The 17,892-nt window shown below is 44.6% G+C and overlaps 1 protein-coding gene across 3 annotated transcripts in view; it reads right to left on the bottom strand.

The window, feature by feature from the left end:
- Positions 1-882: 882 nt before the first annotated feature.
- Positions 883-17,892, bottom strand: part of CAPZB (capping actin protein of muscle Z-line subunit beta) — a 51,847-nt gene continuing 34,837 nt past the window's right edge. Inside the window, exons 5-10 of one of the 3 annotated variants that reach the window (XM_042883030.1) lie at positions 12,603-12,744; positions 11,956-12,072; positions 5,057-5,122; positions 4,228-4,304; positions 2,878-3,002; positions 1,088-1,129 (exon numbers count right to left, since the gene is read on the bottom strand). In XM_042883030.1, the coding sequence (XP_042738964.1) occupies positions 2,900-3,002; positions 4,228-4,304; positions 5,057-5,122; positions 11,956-12,072; positions 12,603-12,744 (505 nt within the window). In that variant the 3' untranslated portion in view covers positions 1,088-1,129; positions 2,878-2,899. Of the gene's footprint in view, positions 1,130-2,877; positions 3,003-4,227; positions 4,305-5,056; positions 5,123-11,955; positions 12,073-12,602; positions 12,745-17,892 lie in introns of all 3 variants that reach the window. The other 2 variants (XM_042883029.1, XM_042883032.1) reach the window with 2 other exon arrangements.

Raw genomic sequence — 17,892 nt, 5'->3', positions numbered from 1 at the left:
AAAGCGCCCTCACCCTGCTCTCAGTGCATCAGCTGGATGCTAACGCAGCAGGGCGACCCAGCCTACAGCAATCCTGCTCAGAACAAATGCATTTCAGCTTTTTAACCTCTTAAAGCCACGTAACACAGCAGCTGTTTGCGTTACAGCTGGGCTTGGTGCTCCCAAGCACACATCTACCATCCAGAAGCATTCACAGAACCAACCCCGAGCACCGCAGCAGGAAGGAAGGAAGGAAGGACGACACCGACTGCACACACTGCTTCCTGGGATTTGTTTTTATTTTCATTTTTTTAGTCTTTTTTTTTTCTTTTTTTTTTTTAGTATGGAGGCTCAAGTATCAGATGTAGATTCAATTTAAGCTTTACAAAAAAAAAAAAAAAAAAGAAAAGAAAAATCAAAACAAAACAAAACAACCCTTTTGCATTCCATAAAAATTGACAGAAAAGCGCCTTGGAACCAGGCTGTAGAAGAGCAGAACGTTCAGCAGGTCTCCTAATCAATGTCTCCTTGCAAATCTGGTTTAGTCAGTATAGTACAACACCAAGGAACAACCTCTCTTCCCTCCCTCCCAGCAGCCATCCCCTGTGCCCAACCCCCACCAAACACACGTGGAATAGATTTGTTTTTTCTTCTTGTTTCCAGTTCTTCCTCTTTCACACACCACAGTATTTAATAAATTTTTTTTTGTTTGTTTTACATTTTTTACACCAATGTAACAAAAGGCAGGAGGGGGATGGGGGAGGAAAAGACAAACAATGATCCGTGTGTATGCGTATCAATGGGGGAGGGTGGAAGAGGAAAAAAAATACATGGGCTTCTACAGAAACATAGCCTAAGGTCTCAATAGCAAAATGTGGTGCAAAGTAGGCCTCAGAGACTGAAAAAGTTTGTACAGCTTTATTCATGGGGAGAAGATGGCGTTGCATGAATAGTATTGAATGCAAATCGTGACGTGACGTAACAGAAAAGGTCAGGGGGATGAGTTTTCTAAGAAAGGAATCTAACGAGTGCATGGCATGTCTTGTTAGCACGGAGAGTACTTTAACTTTGCTGCTTTCTCTTCAAAGCCTCCACCAGGTCATTTTTAAGAGCTTCTTGTTTTGATTTGTCTGCAAAAGTCTGCACAGACCTGCGGGGAAGAAGGAGACACAAGTCAGAGGCGATGCTCTTGAACGAGGGTTTCCACCAGCTCTTCTGGCATGGGAGCAATAGCAGAAGCACCTCAACCCAGGCTTAGAGAAAACAAAACTCAGCTTGCCTGTTTTAATACAGAAAACAGAAGGCAAAGTGAACACTTCAGTGCTTATGTCAGAGAGAAGCCTGTAAGAAGTTAAGCACCAAGAGATGCTTCCAGCAGTTGCACCCCACCTCCAGCTGCTGGAGGGAGAGTCCCACCGTTGGATGTTACAGGTTGGAAAACCCCAGGACACCACCAGCAGAAGGTGTTAGTGCTCTCACTCTCAAAAGGACCACAACAGGAAAGTGGAGAAGTCCAGCCTCTGCCAACAGAAGTGAAATCCCAGCTCTGGGAGCTCCTTTCTGCACACTGTTCACCCAGGATACAGCAGCCACGTCAAAACCTCTTCCAGCAAACTCACCAATGGGAAAAGCACTCAGGGTTTGTTCTTGAATTTGCTTTTCCAGCTTATACCCTGCCTACAGTAATCAGTGAATCAAGTTGGCAAGATTACTGCAGGGGCTCCTTTTTGCTACCCGTTTGGTTACAAAGAGCTGCACCTTCCAGCCATCTGGGCTCACTGCTCTGCAAGAGAACTGCAGAGGAACCTCGCTTTCTGATGCTACAACTTCCAATTTCAAGAGAACAAACTTTTCAACATGATCATCCACAGAATGACACTACCAGGCCTTTCTGCTAGCACAGAAGCAGTGAGGATGCAGTTTGGGAGGATTTATACCCACATAAGCCATATTTCACACCCTCCTCCGTGCTCCAAGCTACCTCATTTTGCCTGGATGCCACCTCCTGTAAACAAGGCTGCTCTGTGCCTCAGTTATTTTCCTAACATTTTTCTTGCAGTTATTTCCATTCTCTTGTCTCTGGAGACTTCCACTGCCTTCATAAAAATATATACATTTTATATTTGCATTTGTCCCAGGCTAAAGAAGTGGTTCTCAGCCATTATCAACAAACAGTGCATTTTCCCCTTCGTCAGCTGAACGTGTTTAAGACAACATCTGTAATTCATTACCAGTTGCAGTGGAAGGTTAAACTGGCTCAGGGTTAGTCACTGCCGTGTGTCCTGGACATTCAGAGCTCCAGAGCAAATGAGAGCATATGAACAAATCCCATTGGAGGCTGCGCAGCACTCAGCAGAGCTTGAGCAGGACTGGATTTTCAAGCTCCAATTGAAGATACACCAAGCACTACGGGATGTGCATGGAGGGGAAACTGACTCAGAAGCACCACAGGCAGAGGTGTTTTCTTGCCCAGACTTTCAAAATGTTATTCCTTTCTGCAAGGAGGACTTGAAGATTACAAGGAATCTCTTCACTGGAGCGGTGTGCCACAGCTGTACAAACTAATGGTGCTCAAGGGACAGAGTCCCAGGGCTTGTGGAGGCAGTGAGCCCAAGCTAACAGCGCTCTGGGTAAATGACCATGTGCTCCTTTCTTGCTCCCAAGCTACAGTGCAAAGTGGTAAGGCCTGCCCCATTTCAGAGCGTGACATTTCAAATGGAGCAGAAACACCTCGAGTAAAACCACACCGTTTAGTCGGCTGTGTTAAGAGTAACCCTTGGGTGAAGGATGGGTCGGATGTCGTTGGTCAGTCTGCAGCAGTTAGGGGTTAGTTCTGCCCTCAGTTATCATGCAGAGGTCTCGGCTGGGTGAGTCCTGGTTTAGTGCTGGTTGTCACACCTGGCAGGGTACCTGGATTGGTTTAGTTATCAGGCTGGATGTAGATCTGGCGCTGGGTCAACACTTGAGAAAGTTCTCTCTGCAACTGCTTATACTTTTGGTTGTCGGGGATTGCATCAATAGATCTACAGAGAGCAGTTTAGAAACGAGGGAAGTAAACAGGGAAAAGAACAGTCAGAAGAAATCAGGTAACACAGCTGGTATTCTGGAACCCACTGGAAACGTAGGGAGAAAAAATGTAAAATCACAAGTTGGAAGAAACAGGAAAAAGGCAAGAGGAAAAGGCACAGCTGGATGCTCTGCGTGGTACCAGCTGTGAGCAGGTCATCTCACTGCTGCACAAAGGAACGTGACACAAACTGAGCAATGGGGAGACACAGGAAAGGTTCAATTACAAAATGTGAAGGCCACGTTCACGAGGAAAAAAAGGCTACGTTTCCTTTTAATGCTCAGACATGCTTCCTGGCTAAAGCCCTGCACGCTGCAAATGGAAATAAAAACAGAAAAGCTGCTTGGTCATGATGCTGTCGACTCCCTCTGGCCATGCTGTGAAGAAGGCAGCCCAAATATTCAGCTAGCTCTGTTATTCTATCATCTGAAGAAGAGGTTACTGATTTGTTTCCTTATTTCAGCACAGGAGAGAAGAGCAGCAGACATCTGTGCACCACTTGGATCTTCTGCATTACCCACCGTGCAGCAGAGCTCTACGTGCAGTTTAAAATAAAAAAAGACTTGGCATCACATTTCTACACTTGTCTCTACAAGCATGAGAACCACCAGCTTGGGATTTCTATACAGAACGCCTCACCAGACAGGAGAAGGGGCTGAAAAGCAGAGTAGCTTCCCTGCAGAAAGGCACAGAGGGTTCATTCACTTCATCTGTTCTAGTATGTTATATTTTGACCAGAGGTGTTGAGAGAAAGACAGAATTTAAAACAAAGCCTAGATATCACAAGTCATTACTTGATCTTGGGACCGACTGTTTTTAAGAAAGCTGAAAGGAGAAGTCAGAATTTAAGTACTATTTTCAGAACTATGCAGAATAAGGCTCCCAATTAACAATCATCCTGAAGTACAAGCACTGCTAATTGAGCTATTTTCTTCCTGGTGAGGGAATAAAGGATTTAAACCTTGCTTCACATTGCTGCAGTTACAAAACAGAAACGTTCCCTAAACTCCACACATAATAATTGTTCCAAAGCACAGGGAGGTGAGTAATTAAACGTGGAAAGGCTTTGTGTAGGAAAGGGCAGTGCCAGCAAAAGAAAGCAGGTGACTGCTGGGGAAACAGAGCCCCAGGCACAATGGGGAATGGCAAGGAAGCAGATGGTCAGCTGGAGGGCTCCTTACCTCAGCCCATTCACGATGTCCTTTGTTTTTCCAAAATAAATCTCATTCAGTGTACTTCTGATTTTGTTTTCCATGTCCTGGAAAAGAAAAGTATGAAACCAGTCTTTAGGCTGTTCAGCTGCTTCCAGGACAGTGGCACTCACACTCCTTTGTGCAACTTACACATTCACCTCAATATTCAACAGCGTGGCCCCATCCCTCTGGTCTTACCTAAGCTTAAAAGATTCAGCTCTGTCCCTGCCCACTCCTGAATGTTACTCCAGGAGATAGATGGCTGTTCTCGGCCACAAGAGGGCAGTTTCTGTCCACCTATCTTTTTTCTTTTTTTTTTTTCCTGCATATATCAGCAAAAAAAGTGCATTTCACCTCAATTTTACATGGCAATTTCCTGGCACCCAGCCTCAGGCCTTCAGTCTCGTTGTGCTGAGCACATGGGACCAACAGGTGCCACAAAACCATGAAAAGTAGCAACAATTCCAGTCGACTTCATAAGCACTTGAAACACTGAATTTTTGAGTTCTGAATAACATATCCTGACTTTAAATAACTGTGCCTTAAAAATGACTGTAGAAACGATGAAGGGGGCAGGCTGTTGTTTGCTAGATCTCAGCTTATTTGACAGGAAGATTGCTGCTCTGCTGAGCAGGAGACCAGGTGCAGATGGCCCTTCTGCATCTACAGACTGCTGGAGCACCATTCCCACCACTGGGTGCAGTACAGTACAAACCATTAACTTGCCTGTGAAGCCAAAGGCAAGCAGAACACAGAGTTCTTCAATATGGGTGGGAACCTGCAGCAAGCTGAAGCTACAATGGCTTCACAGCCTTACCTCTACCAAGCGTCCAATATTGGCTATGTGTGGAGAAGAGTCGCTCACAGTCTCATCTTTCTCCATCTGTTAAGAAAAGACACAGATCCATCAGCACTGTGGAAGTCTGATGATGCGTGCACTACAGCTTCACTCCTCAAGAGAAGGGATAAAAGAAGGAGGTCTCAAAATCCTGGACTATCTCTATTCTTTCAGTGTGCAAACAGACAAGTAACACACTGAGAAATGCCCTGAACTAGACAAAGGCTCACATGTTGATAACAGCAATGTGGTGTAATGAAAGCCATGAATCAAAGCAAAACCCTGCAGTAGACTCCTGGTGTAGACAGGCACTACGAAATTGCCATTCCCTACCTACCAAGGGGCTGCAGGAGGTGCACGTGTAGCAGGGCAAGCAGCACAGGAGCACAACATGTGGATGTGAAAACAAGGCTGTTGATGAGATGCACACAAGGATGGTGCTGTCAGTTTAACTGCTGTGAACTATCCCTGCAAAAACAGCTGTTTCATTTCATCTTCATCTCAAATGCTTTTTCCAACCACACATGGGGCACATTCTCCATTTTCAGGATTTCCTGGCAAAAGAAGCCTTGGGTATTACTTACCTTCTAGTAGAGAGGGAAGGAAAAGAGAAATGTAAAAATCACAGCTATCTGCGAGACTACTGATAACTGCATAAACTGCAATTACATGGAAAGAGAAATTTGAGCATTCAGGTGAGATTTTCCATTACAAAGACTGAAAACCAGAAGCTGGCACTGCAGAATGCCTTGTTTTCTATGTTCCAGCTGCCTTTACCCAATACAATGTTCACCCAGGGGCTGTGGATGGCTGTCCAAGATCTGTAAGCTTCAGTTGCCAGGGAAAACGACAATCTTCCCAATTCCCAAGATGAAAATTCTGGCTAAGAGCAGACAAGCTGTTGAGCAATCAGACCCAGGAACCTCAGATGACACAAGATGTGCTGAGATGGCATGGAAGAAAAAAAAAAAACAACTGGGAGAAAAATGTAGTGGGAAGAACAGTCTTCAAAGGGTTTTACTAATCCCACTGAATTCTCTTATCCATCTGTTCATATCCCTCCCTCAGGGTAGAGTTTAAATATCTGGGCCAGCTACAGGTTTCTTCTAATAAGCCAAGTCTCTAACAGGCTTAGGGAAGCATGTAATTTAGTTGGAACCCTGAAGGCAAAAAGATAACCTGGGGGGGGTAGAAAAAGAGTAAGAACGTTTAAATTCTTCCTTTAGATTACAGTCAGATTGTTTACATGTAATGGAGACACGTTGCCTGAAGAATGGATCCAGTTGTGGGAGAAGGAGAAAATAAATCTGAACTATGCAAACACACACACATACAAGTTATGGTGAGTTTGGGAACCAGCAGCAAATGGATCAGATCTGGGGCTGCGGGGCAGCTGGCAGTGGGTCACTGACTTTGACAAGCTCTCCACCATGTCTCCTCCACTCGTGGCCACAGCAACTTCATGGGTAAGAAACAGCAACTGAAAATAGATTCTTTTTTCTTTTCAAAACTTGTATTATTACATCTCCATAAAATCTGCTGCCAGAAGGAAAACATTTTTTATGTGCTATAGAAGCCCAGATGTTATGGGAGGCTGTTTTAATGGAGTTCAGAGTCAGTAAGCAGCCTGTTATACACACAGCAGAGTTGTTGGGACTTTTAAAGGTTCCTTCCGTTGGTTGTCACTGCATGGACCTAGGCAGAAAGCCTACAGCCACTTAAATAAAGGGGTTAATTTGCACAGAGGGGAAATTCCATTCTCTATGTTGATGTTAACAAGCAGCTCATCTTCCCACTGTCCCTGCCCATCTGCCACTGAGCTCAGCCAAAAACCCTAATGCTCCAGAAGGAGCCAAGTCCCATCCCCATGGCCCAGTCTCTCCTCTCCCATTCGAGGGAGATGCTGCCTCGTTTCCTTGCCTCGTTTCCCCAGCCATCTGCTGCAGGTCTGACTCAGAAGGAAACTCACTCTTCTGGGCATATTAAGCTCTCGATGGCTGGCTGGTCACTTGGGTTGTTTCCTGCATGGAACACAGCAGCTGTTTGGGCTTTCTGTAAATGTTATTTGGAGGAAGAGTTAAGACTGAATGAGAAACGTAAGTTGGATAAACACTGGTTCATCATGAAAGCATCTAAGAATACTAGAAAGATAAGAGAGAAACTCATCCACAGAAGAACTGACGACAAACAGCCACAGCTGCTCTGGCCACGGAGCGACGTGAAAATCCTCTTAATGAAACACAGACCAACGTGAGCCAAAGGCTCCCAAACCACAGGCAGTGGGCAGAGTGAAGTCTCCAGGTGGAAATTATGTGGAATTATTTGGATATCAATGAAACAGAAATTGGCCTTTTTCTCCAACGCTTATTTCAAACTCTAAGCAGATAAATGAAGGCTGTGAGCTCCACACAGCTTACGGTGCTGCAGAAATCAGCCAAGAGCTAACCTCATCTTTTCATGGCCTTCAAGCACATTTATTCCCATCAGTGTAACCAAACTACATCCCCCACCCCTTCCCAAACTGCACCTTCTAAACCATGAGCAAAACCAGTGATACCACACCAGCTCTCCATGCCAGTCTGTTCTTGCTCATCTCTTCTACTCTCTCATCCTAAACCCTGGTCTGGTATTAAATGGGGAGGTTGGTGGCCCTGCCTGTGGCAGGGGGTTGGAGATTCATCATCCTTGAGGTCCCTTCCAACCCTGGGCATTCTGTGAATCAGTAAAATCAGTGTGCCAGGTAAAGCAGAAAGCTTCCTTTTGCTGTACAATTACTGCTCAGTACATCTCTGCTATTCTCTGCACCCCAAAATGCCTCCAGGAATTGGGAAAACGGCATAAGGAGTCTGACAGCTACAACTCACAGATTCCTCCATTGGAAATACACTCCTGAACACCCCGTTCTGCCTCAACATCTGGAAGTCAGTGGGATAGGCCTTTACATGAAAGCTCAGCTTGATGAAAATATATGACTTGCCTAATTGCAGAGCACTAGCCTCAGAGGATTTACCTATTATGATAAATGGCAGAATGTCTCTGCTGGTGCTTTATTGAGCAGTAATATATCACAGAGCACATCTTCCTGTGCGCAGGAAAAGCTCATATTGCAGCAGACCAGCCTTCATCCAGCCCTGCAAAACATTCCACCTTTGCTACAGAGTATTTCAAGCACGAAAATCAACATACATCTGCGTTGCTTTAATCTGAAATCCCAGGCTTCACTTCCTCTACAACTTTATAACCTCCTCTTCCCATACCTCCAGATGTAAATAAACTCCAGGTTTGGAGCCAACATCTTCCTCAGTGAACTGGCACTTCCTCACGATGCTCACCCTGGCTTAGGAAACACAGATGGGTTCTTTGTGCACAGCAGGAGCTCAGCAAGGCACCTGTTAGCCTTGCTTTTAAGGATGGGACTGCAGAAAGCTGTCCAACAAAGTGCACATCTGACTGTTTGCCAGACACTGGAAGGCTCCATCTACTCTGCGTAAAATGAAACAGGACCACACGATTGCTCTGACTGAAATAAAAGTGCAGCCTGATGCAAGCACAAAGCTTGGTTGAAGCAGCACTGTGGTGAACAGCACAAGTAATTGCAGCACACACAGAGGATGGGACCCTAACGTCTGTCAGACAGAGAATCATCTGCCAGGCATCTGGCTCCAATCAGGATGGGGTGAGAGCTACCTGCTGCCATTGGAGTGCGTGCAAGGCAATTGAAAAGCTGCTGGCATTTTTCATTTCCCTGTAAGCACCACTCCTTGCTGCAAACTGAAGGCAGTGTGTCCTGTCCTCTCCTCTCAGATGTACAGCACTCCGATCTGCGGCCCCTCACTGACGCAGACAGCACAGAACACACCGAGTTCTCCTTCCCTATCCAAATTCCAGCCTCGCTCCCTGTATTTACTGAAGCCTGCCAGTGTCAGATGTGAGCTGGGAGCTGCTTCCTCCGTCCTGGCTGTGGTGCAGCAGCTCCATGCTCTCTTGAACAGCATCCAGGCTCGTCCCAGAACACAAGCTGCATAGGGAGCACTGCAGGAGCAGGTCTCTATCTGACTCTTCTTGCCTTTTGGGGCAAGACAGTAGCAATGGATAATGAATGGATAAAGCAAAAGCCTGAAGTTCTCATTTAGAAAAACATCAGGCTAAGTGAAGCTACATAAAGACGTTTGAGCTCCTAAAACAGGACAGCTCTTCAGTGTCTCACATCTCTCCTTCCTTATTCTGCCTACTAACAAATGTAAAATGCTGTAGAGTCAGCTTCCCATTCTAAACAGAGACAACACTAAAGGAGACACAGGGCAGGGAAATGACTTCTGGCTAGCCAGAGCGTAACTTCAATGGCCCAAAGTCAGCTGTAAAAATACTGAGATCCACAGCATCTGGGAAAGAGAGGCAAAAAAAAAGGTTTTACTCTTAAAAATTCTCTGCAACACTTAGGAAGAGCCTAAGCAGGAGGATTCCAGGAACAACTCTGAGGATAATCTAGAAACGCACAGACACATTTTTCCAAACAGTCTCAATAAAATCAACAAAGAGAAAAACCAAAAAGCAGTACGCTGGTGTCTGATGCGTTGCAACAATGCTTCACCAATAGGAAACGAGAGCAGAAAATATTTTAAGCTCTTACTTCCAGATCCAGTCCTACCACAGTACCGTGCTGTCCACTCACAGAACAAACAGGACTGCCTGACTGCTTGCACCGAGTGCCATCTGCACACACCAGCAAGGGGAATTACTGAGCAAGGGTTTCCATATGAAGCTGCAAATGCTCCCCATAGCATTTCAATGTGAGCTGTGCCCAGCTCTTCGAAGCTGCCAGAGGTGGTGAATTAGGAGGCATTACATGAGCCTGCTCCTGGCCACCAAGGGAATCGTTCCAGTCATCACTCGACAAATACCCGATTTGCAGCTAGGAGGTGAAACTGGTTTCAAAGTAATGGCTCTCAACAGACTTCCTTTTCCAAGCACTGAAAGGTTCTCCCTGCCATCAGCAAATAAGCCAGGATATTACAAAACTTGTGAACACTTCAAAAGCTTCCACTGAAACACAAGGACATCTGCTATTTGCATTTTAGGATCAAAGGTGGTCAAGTAACTTAAATGTTGACCAAAAACATGAACAATCTACTATAGAGAAAGGTGTTTTGTCATGATGGTTAGAACAGCAGCTCACTGATACTGTCAAACTGTAACAGCCAATAACAAGATAACTACAGCCTACTGTTGGTGCCTGAGTTCACTGCAGACTGTATAAAAAGCCCACCAAAAAGCAAATCTGGAACTGCTGTCCCATGAAGCACGTCGTGGCATCTGCAAAGCACAGCTCTGCAGCCCAGAGCTGAATTCTACAACGCAAGTTTCCATTGTTTGTGCAGAAGCAGTGCATCATTACCCCAGTGGCTCCTTTATGGTTACTTACATTGGAAGCAGGCCCCTGCTTTAATGCATCGCATATGAATTAAATGATCTGCTGTTAAAATGATGACAGAAGCATGAATCTCCTCACCAAAGCTGAGAGAGTGAAAGTCAAACTAAACAAGGCCAAGCAGTTCAGGCCAAGGTGTACTGAGGACACCCATTCTCAACAGACCCTTGTTTCCCTTGGCATAGCTCTCACACACCATAAGGCCATGGCCAGAGTCAAGCCCTTGGCGTCCACTTCACAGCTGTGATTTGAAGTATTAGGAAGGCCTGTGATTAAATATTTGTCTGGGTCACCATAACTCGAGTGTAATTACTGCAAACACTTTAAAAGAGTATGCAATGCTCAAAAACCAGCTCCAGATGCCTCTTTTTCACCTCCTGTTTTTCTATCAGCTTCTTCTGTAAATCAACAAGGTGGAAAGAAAAATCTAGGGCAAGCTTCCACGTCTGCAAGACTAACACAATTCAGTTCCTCTCTGTGATCGTAGATCCTTTGTTCCTTTGCCTGCCTCGAACCTGTACAAAACCACGGGCTGCTTAACAGAGTCTGCATTGTCCTTTGTATCGAAAGCAACAGGCTGCTCTGGGAAGTCTCATAAAGGAGTTTTAGCAACTGCCAATCTCTCCAGTCACTCATGACCACACAATATGCCTCCTGTCCCTCTGAGTTTATTACTCTTTGCGAGTCACTGACTTCCACAACCCCAATTCATGCAGTACACAGACAGCAACCTCTGGCAGGTGGCTGGGGCAGAGGCACCTTCAGCTGTGCCAGAGCCTTTGACAGCAGTGCTGCCTAACAGTCAGCATTCTGGCACCTTCTGTCTGAGAAACAGCTTTCTCAACAGGAAGCCAAAGCAATTTGCACTGGAATAAGAAACAAATGCTTAGAAGACATGTAATTCTTTATCATTGTCCTGGTACTGCAGGAGTGAAACACTGAAGGATACTAAAAAATACTTAAAGCCTTTAAGAGCAGAAGAATTGTATGGTCCAAGCAAAATACAGGGCTGGCCACAGTGGCCTAGCTGGTTTTTAAAAAAAGAGATGGAACAAAAAAGGTCATCTTATTTTTTTATAATCCTACTGCAATCTTCTGGTAACAGTGTGGGCAAACTTAAAAACATCTGTCCATGCAATGCGTGCAGAAGTATAAGAGTTCAGGAATACTGAACACAAAATTAAGACTTAAATGAACATCTAAGCTCCTGCTGAACGCTTTGTATTTCTAATTGAAAGCTATACTGCCATCAACCCAAATTCAAGGGGCTTCCTGGTAACCACACACTTGTGCCTTAACTTCTTCACTGGAGTGCACATGCAGCATGAGAACAGCACTGATCCAACACCTCACAAAATGAACTTTTTGCTCCTGACTGAGGCTACTGGGTAAATAAATCAGGAAGGGCGTGCAGGTCTGCAGTGTGCACTGGTGCAGTATGCAGACGTACCTGTCTGGTAAGGCTCCCGCCAAGGTTCATGGTACCAGAACCAGTTTTATTAGTCTGCAGCCACAGCATCACTGTGGAGGTCAGCTTGTAATGAGCAGTACGACCGCTGGATTTCTCCTGGAAGAGGGAGGACAAGAAAAAGGAAAAACACAAAAGGTGACAAACCCTCCAGAAACTGAAAAGTGGCTGGCCATAGAGCTCCATGAGTAAAAGGGCAGATGCATGTAACTGCAATTACAGAGCGCAGCCTGTTTCTTAAAAGCAAGCACAAGTGTGCCTATTTTCCCAGTTCTCCAAAAGCAAATCTTGCTAAAGCAATTTAACCTCCCGTCACCTCGTTTTTATTACCTAATTAGTGATATTTATCTGTAAACCTTTATGTTTTTTAAGAAAAAAAAAAATAATCTCAGGATCGCGAGTATAGAAAGCAACATACCTTCAATTCTTCTGGGATTCCTTTTGATTACAGCCCTGACTTATCTCTATCCAAATTGCTTCAGGGAATTTTCAAAATTAACAGGGGAAAGAAGTTTACAGCCCCGAACACAATATTGCATTGTTCTGTGGAACACCTGTGCTTGTTAATTGTCTGGAATTAACTGGGTTTTGTTTTCACTTAGGAATATCAGCTGCCCCAGAGGCTGTACCTGAACCTCCACCACGTGGATGGAATCCCAGCATCCCTTAATCTTCTTTGATCCATCTCCAGCTTTCTTAATGAGGATCACACCGGCAAAACCATGATCCAGATCCCAGAGGTAGACAGAGGAGACTCCACCTTCGAAATACCTGCAGGATGCAATCCAATAGGCATGTTAACAGCAAGCAGGATCCAAGCTGGAGTCAGATAATCATCTTAAATAAGCAGAACCTCTACATCTTAACAAAGACTTTTTGATTGTAAGACGGCCCAGTCTCAATGGTTAGATACCTAGAAACACAGCAGTTGACATGATTTTATAATACACAGATTTTAACTGCAACAAGACTGTATTTCTCTAAAGGAGAATAAAAGCCTGGTGAGAAACAGAGCAAGTTGCACATTTCTACAGTACTTGAGAAAACAATCCCTCTGATTCCAATTAACTGTAACAGCTGGTGAAAGCACAAGCTACAAAGCAGGCTGAGAGTAAGGCTCTATTTTACAGTTTTTGATTTTTTTTTCCTCCTTCTCTTTCTCTATCGAGCAAGTCTGGAAGTTCTTTACAACGCAGCCTGCTAATTAAGACAAAAGGGAGCAAGTAAGCAGCCTCATGCTGGATCTCAAGACTCTGTGTGAGGCTGACTTACTGACTGCAAACAGAGCTGAACCAAAACCAAAGTCCTGAGGAACAAAGGGGTGTTGTTTAGGTTCACATCATACTCCAGCTTCAGATACAGCAGAGAACAAGCTAAACCACCTCAACCTCACGTTTCAGGTAGCACAAGGTACGTACTAAGAGAACTAACAAAACAGTGACACCTGCAGAACTCAGCTGCTTTCTAGCACTGGTGCTCTGTATTCCTGCTTCTTGCTACACAAGCAAGACGATCACGAGGATCTGCAAGTGGCTGCACGTTTCTCCTCTCCAGCAAGAAATGGAAACATCGCTCATCGCCAACATGAAAAACAAGTTGGAGCCTCCTGCCTTCGTGCTCCCCTCCTTTCTAAACACCAGCCTGGCAGTTGTCAATGGCACTTCAGATGTGATTTACGGTGCATTCTGGACTTGGCATATCAGCTTGAAGCGCTGTGGATTCAGGAACACCAACCCACCTTCCACAAGCTGGGAGAAAAAACATCAGGAATGCATTGCAAATAACCTGTGCTGCTCTGCACATTTGATCTGCATTTACAGGCCAGTCTAGCATGCTGTTGTAAGGCCGAGTCACCAAAACAGCCCTGATTCTTTACAACTGTGTGCATGCATAACTGTGTAACTGAAGAAACAAACACACAGCACCATCCTATGACATTTGTTAAGGCGCTGCCTTTAAAGGAAAGCCCTGTGCTCTGCAGGTGTGCTGAAGCCAGGCTTCCAGCAGGCAATTTGAACCTAACAAACCAACAAACACCCTTTTTATGTCCCCTGGGGAATTCACAAATGGATTTTGGTTAATGCAGTTAACAGGAGTTTCAGGACTTCAGCAAGCTAAGTTCTGATTCTGATGTTGAGTTCTGATGCTTCCTTTGACTGAAGGGCTTGAACCAAAGGCCACAGAACCCAAAGCACTGCCCACTTCCACAGCAAGTTTGCTTAAAATATTCATATAAAGAATAAGTGAATTCAGTCAAAATAAACTGGAAGTCTCTGGGAATATTACCATGTACACAGAGAGTTTCCCTATTACCCACTTTATGAGCTTGCTACAAGCATGAAACATTAATTAAGAGAGAGACCAAAACAAGGCTTTTGGAAATTCATCCTTACCTACTGTACTTTGATCCTAATGACATGAAACGGGAAAAAAAGAATAATTTTATGTGGTTCACCTTTATGAGATTCTACATAAAGGCTTTTGTGGGTATTTTAAGAATGTGCTAAAATGTTGTCTGAAACCACATAAAACCATCTGAAGAACCCCCCGCCAGAACTAACAGCACACACATGGAAGTGCTTTAACTTGCCTGTGTATATTTAATGAATCAAATATAGCATTAACATTGCTTTAAATGCTAATGTGCTACTTCAATGAAGTTGCTCTAACATCGTATATGGATGCTCCAACAATAATGGCAGTGATTGAACCATCATGAATCCGAGGCACGCTGCGATGGAAACGACCCAAGGCTTTCTCTGTGTCTCATCAATCCTGAACCATTCCACTCATTCCTCCTTTGTGGGGAGAAAACCTACAGAAAATGACCATTGTAGAGCCTACATTTCCTCATGCTGTAAATGAACTGAAGGGAGGCTTCTGAAGACTATTTGAAGCCATGTTTGGGGGGGGAAACATTCCTTGAAAGCTGTTTTCTTCAAGAAAAATTAAGAAGTAATACAGGTTAATTGGCTGCTGCATAATAGAAAATGGGATGACAGACAGGTTGGTAGGAATTTAAACCTACATTCATAAACTTGGAATTGCTGCATGAAGGTTGGATTCTCTCCAAGAAACCCCTTTAATGGTGATTGAAACTAATTATTATTTACTAAAATCCTACATCTCTCTGGGACAGATCCTCCTTTACCTACAGCAAAATGAAGGGAACAACAAAACACATTGTTTTCTAGCTATCAGTCACATCCCCCCATTGCCAAGCACCATGCCAATGCCACCACCTGCTCTGAGGACGGCCAGTGCTCCTCCATCTCCAGTAGAATCAGCTTTTATGTGGCTGCCCAAGAAGGTGACTGAGAGCCATAAACCCAACATAACCGCTCCTATTATTTTCTCTGTGAAATTCAGTGTAGCATTTCACTCAAAATCAATTCTAGCTCTAAAGCCACGATCAAACACTTCAGTTTCATACCCGCTACTCATCAACCACAAAGCTCCTGGAAAAAAAGCTGTTTTATACAAAAAAGTCACACTTAGGACTGACCTACTTTACAAACGCAGGAATAAAGGGAAGTATTTAAGCTGAGGGTGATCCAGAGCTTTATGAAGTGTTTGAAGTTCCAGCGGGTGGAGATGCAGGATGGAAATTTAAGGAACCTGAGCTGCATCCATCAGACAGAGGCTGTGGCCAGAACAAAGCTGTGACTTCAAGAGGGACCTGACAGATTCCTCAGTACAGGACAGGTTCTTAACGTTGCCACTAAGGAACACATCAGAAAAGACACCATAACCTTCCTGATAGCATTCTGCTTCCCAGAAGCCTTGCAAATGAATACTGGACTGTATGCTGAGAAAATGAGTTTCCACCACACGGCAATAAAAAGAAGCCATGACTCTCAGTTACACTCTAGAACCAAATCATTCATCCATAAAAACTCTTGTGAGTTTTCCAGTAGGGAACTGAATGCCAAAGGCTGTGGGTGGGTTTTTGTAGCTGGCTTAGGACTCTTGCAGCAACAAAACCCTGATGCCAAAGTACCATTACTGGGATCTCAGATGGGCCATGCAAACCTTCAAAAGAGGCGCAGTGCTTCAAGCTGGCTCTTGCAAAGAAGTAAAATATTTTGTTTTCTCAAGGCTGTATGGATACTTCTTCCAACTGCAGAAGTCCAGCATGGAAAGGGAAATGTCTCTATTCAGACTTCCAAGAAACCTATCTTAAAAAAAAACTACCCCAAGGGGAAATACTAAGGGTTCACCTACAGATGTTTGTGCTGCAGTGACAATGACTGGGTCACAACCAGAGCAACCCAAAAACATGATGAGGTGAGGAAGGAGACACCTCACCTCCTATTAAAGCAGATGACATTGGTGCCATGTGACTTGGTACAGCTTCCCCCCAGTCCTTCCTCTGTGCCTGCACCCTGTTGTTTCAAACACAAACAGCAACAGAAACATGAAGTGGGCAATTCCAGCAGCTCACTCCCTACCAAACCCAAAACATTGTTGAGGTGGCTGTTCCAATCACCTGCAGACTTGTAGCTCAAGTCAGGGGGGAAAAAGTCTTTAGGACAGCAGCTGACACCAAATAATTTTGCTGCCTGTGTCCAGCTTTCTAGTAACGATGCTCAAAAGCTAACTCTCTAAAAAAGGCCAGCCTGCTACCAGAAGTAACACCTCTCCTGCTGGCCTGCACATAAATGATTGAGAATTCGCCTCTGCCTTCTCAATCCCAGGGGTGCAACCATGTAACACGTAAAGAATGTTACCTAAATACTTGCAGAGAGGAAGGTAAAATGTTTGTGTATTCAGAGCAGCTGTTTTTTTCACTGCAGTTTATGAACGCAGCCCAAACTATGCCCGTGGACTCTGCACAGGTATTTTACTGACATTCTTTCCAGCATACACAGGTGCAACAGTCCCTGGAGCAAACATACCAATCTTGTTAGGTATGTGTAACTTCAATGCCAGTTGTACTTAAAAGCACACATCTGGACCGTGGTGGGATGACTCAAACTGTGAAGCAGAGTTGTGAAGTGCAAGAACTCTGCATGGAGCGAAAACAGTACCCAAACAATGGGATCCAATGGGATCCTGAAGGCTAAATATCCCCAGGACCTTGGGTTTTCTGCTTTTTAGTACCTTTCATTATTTAAAAAACAAAACCCTGCATTGCTCACACCTTCCTTACCATCCAACTGCTCTCAGAAGATGGAAACTACAGACCAAATCCCTTTTGAGGAGTCACCTGGAAACAGCTCCATTAGCCACCTAATAATCAAGACAATGGGTCATTTTGTACCGAGTCCAAAGGGGGAAGTGGCTCATTACCAGCCAGGAAGCACCAAATGCTCACAAATCTCTCACCCGTGCCCATCCTTGGAGCAGCCTGTTCTGCACAGCCCACTGCTTCATCAGCCACCAGTCTGACACATTTCAGACACTGCCAGCTACAATTCCTGGATGGGTAGGAGGGGAGAAGGCAGCAGCACAAGTCTTGTGTGTCATGTACTAAGTGTGCCAAAGCCAGAGCAGGCTAGAGATTTCATGCAGCTTCTTCCTTCCAATATGCATCCATCACATACACTGCAAGATGGCTAGTGCTTGCTCTTAAATTTGTCTTCCATTTTCCACCCTTTGAACACCGTTCATTTGTGACAGTGCTGGCTTCCTAACACAAGCTGCCCCTCTTGTGCTGAGGCTTTATGTAATCATAGGGAACCATGGGAACCCAAGGGAAAAACTCCTCCTGTTCTGAAAATCTCAGATTCAGAAGATAAGAATGCAGCCTGTGCAGATATAATCCAAAACGGGGCACCCAAAGAAAAAAGAAATTGGATGAAAAGCAACTAATTTAGATTGCACAGCATGACAGTGTGCTTAATGCTTTCCTCCTCTAAGTTCACCTTAACCTTTGTAACGTACAACAACTTCAGGGTTGGTGCTACTTTGAGTTTT

This window comes from Lagopus leucura, unplaced genomic scaffold (genome assembly GCF_019238085.1).
Source record: "Lagopus leucura isolate 7727_CA_CO unplaced genomic scaffold, USGS_WTPT01 Super-Scaffold_100037, whole genome shotgun sequence".
Taxonomy (NCBI): domain Eukaryota; kingdom Metazoa; phylum Chordata; class Aves; order Galliformes; family Phasianidae; genus Lagopus; species Lagopus leucura.
This window is presented reverse-complemented; position numbering and strand designations above follow the sequence as displayed.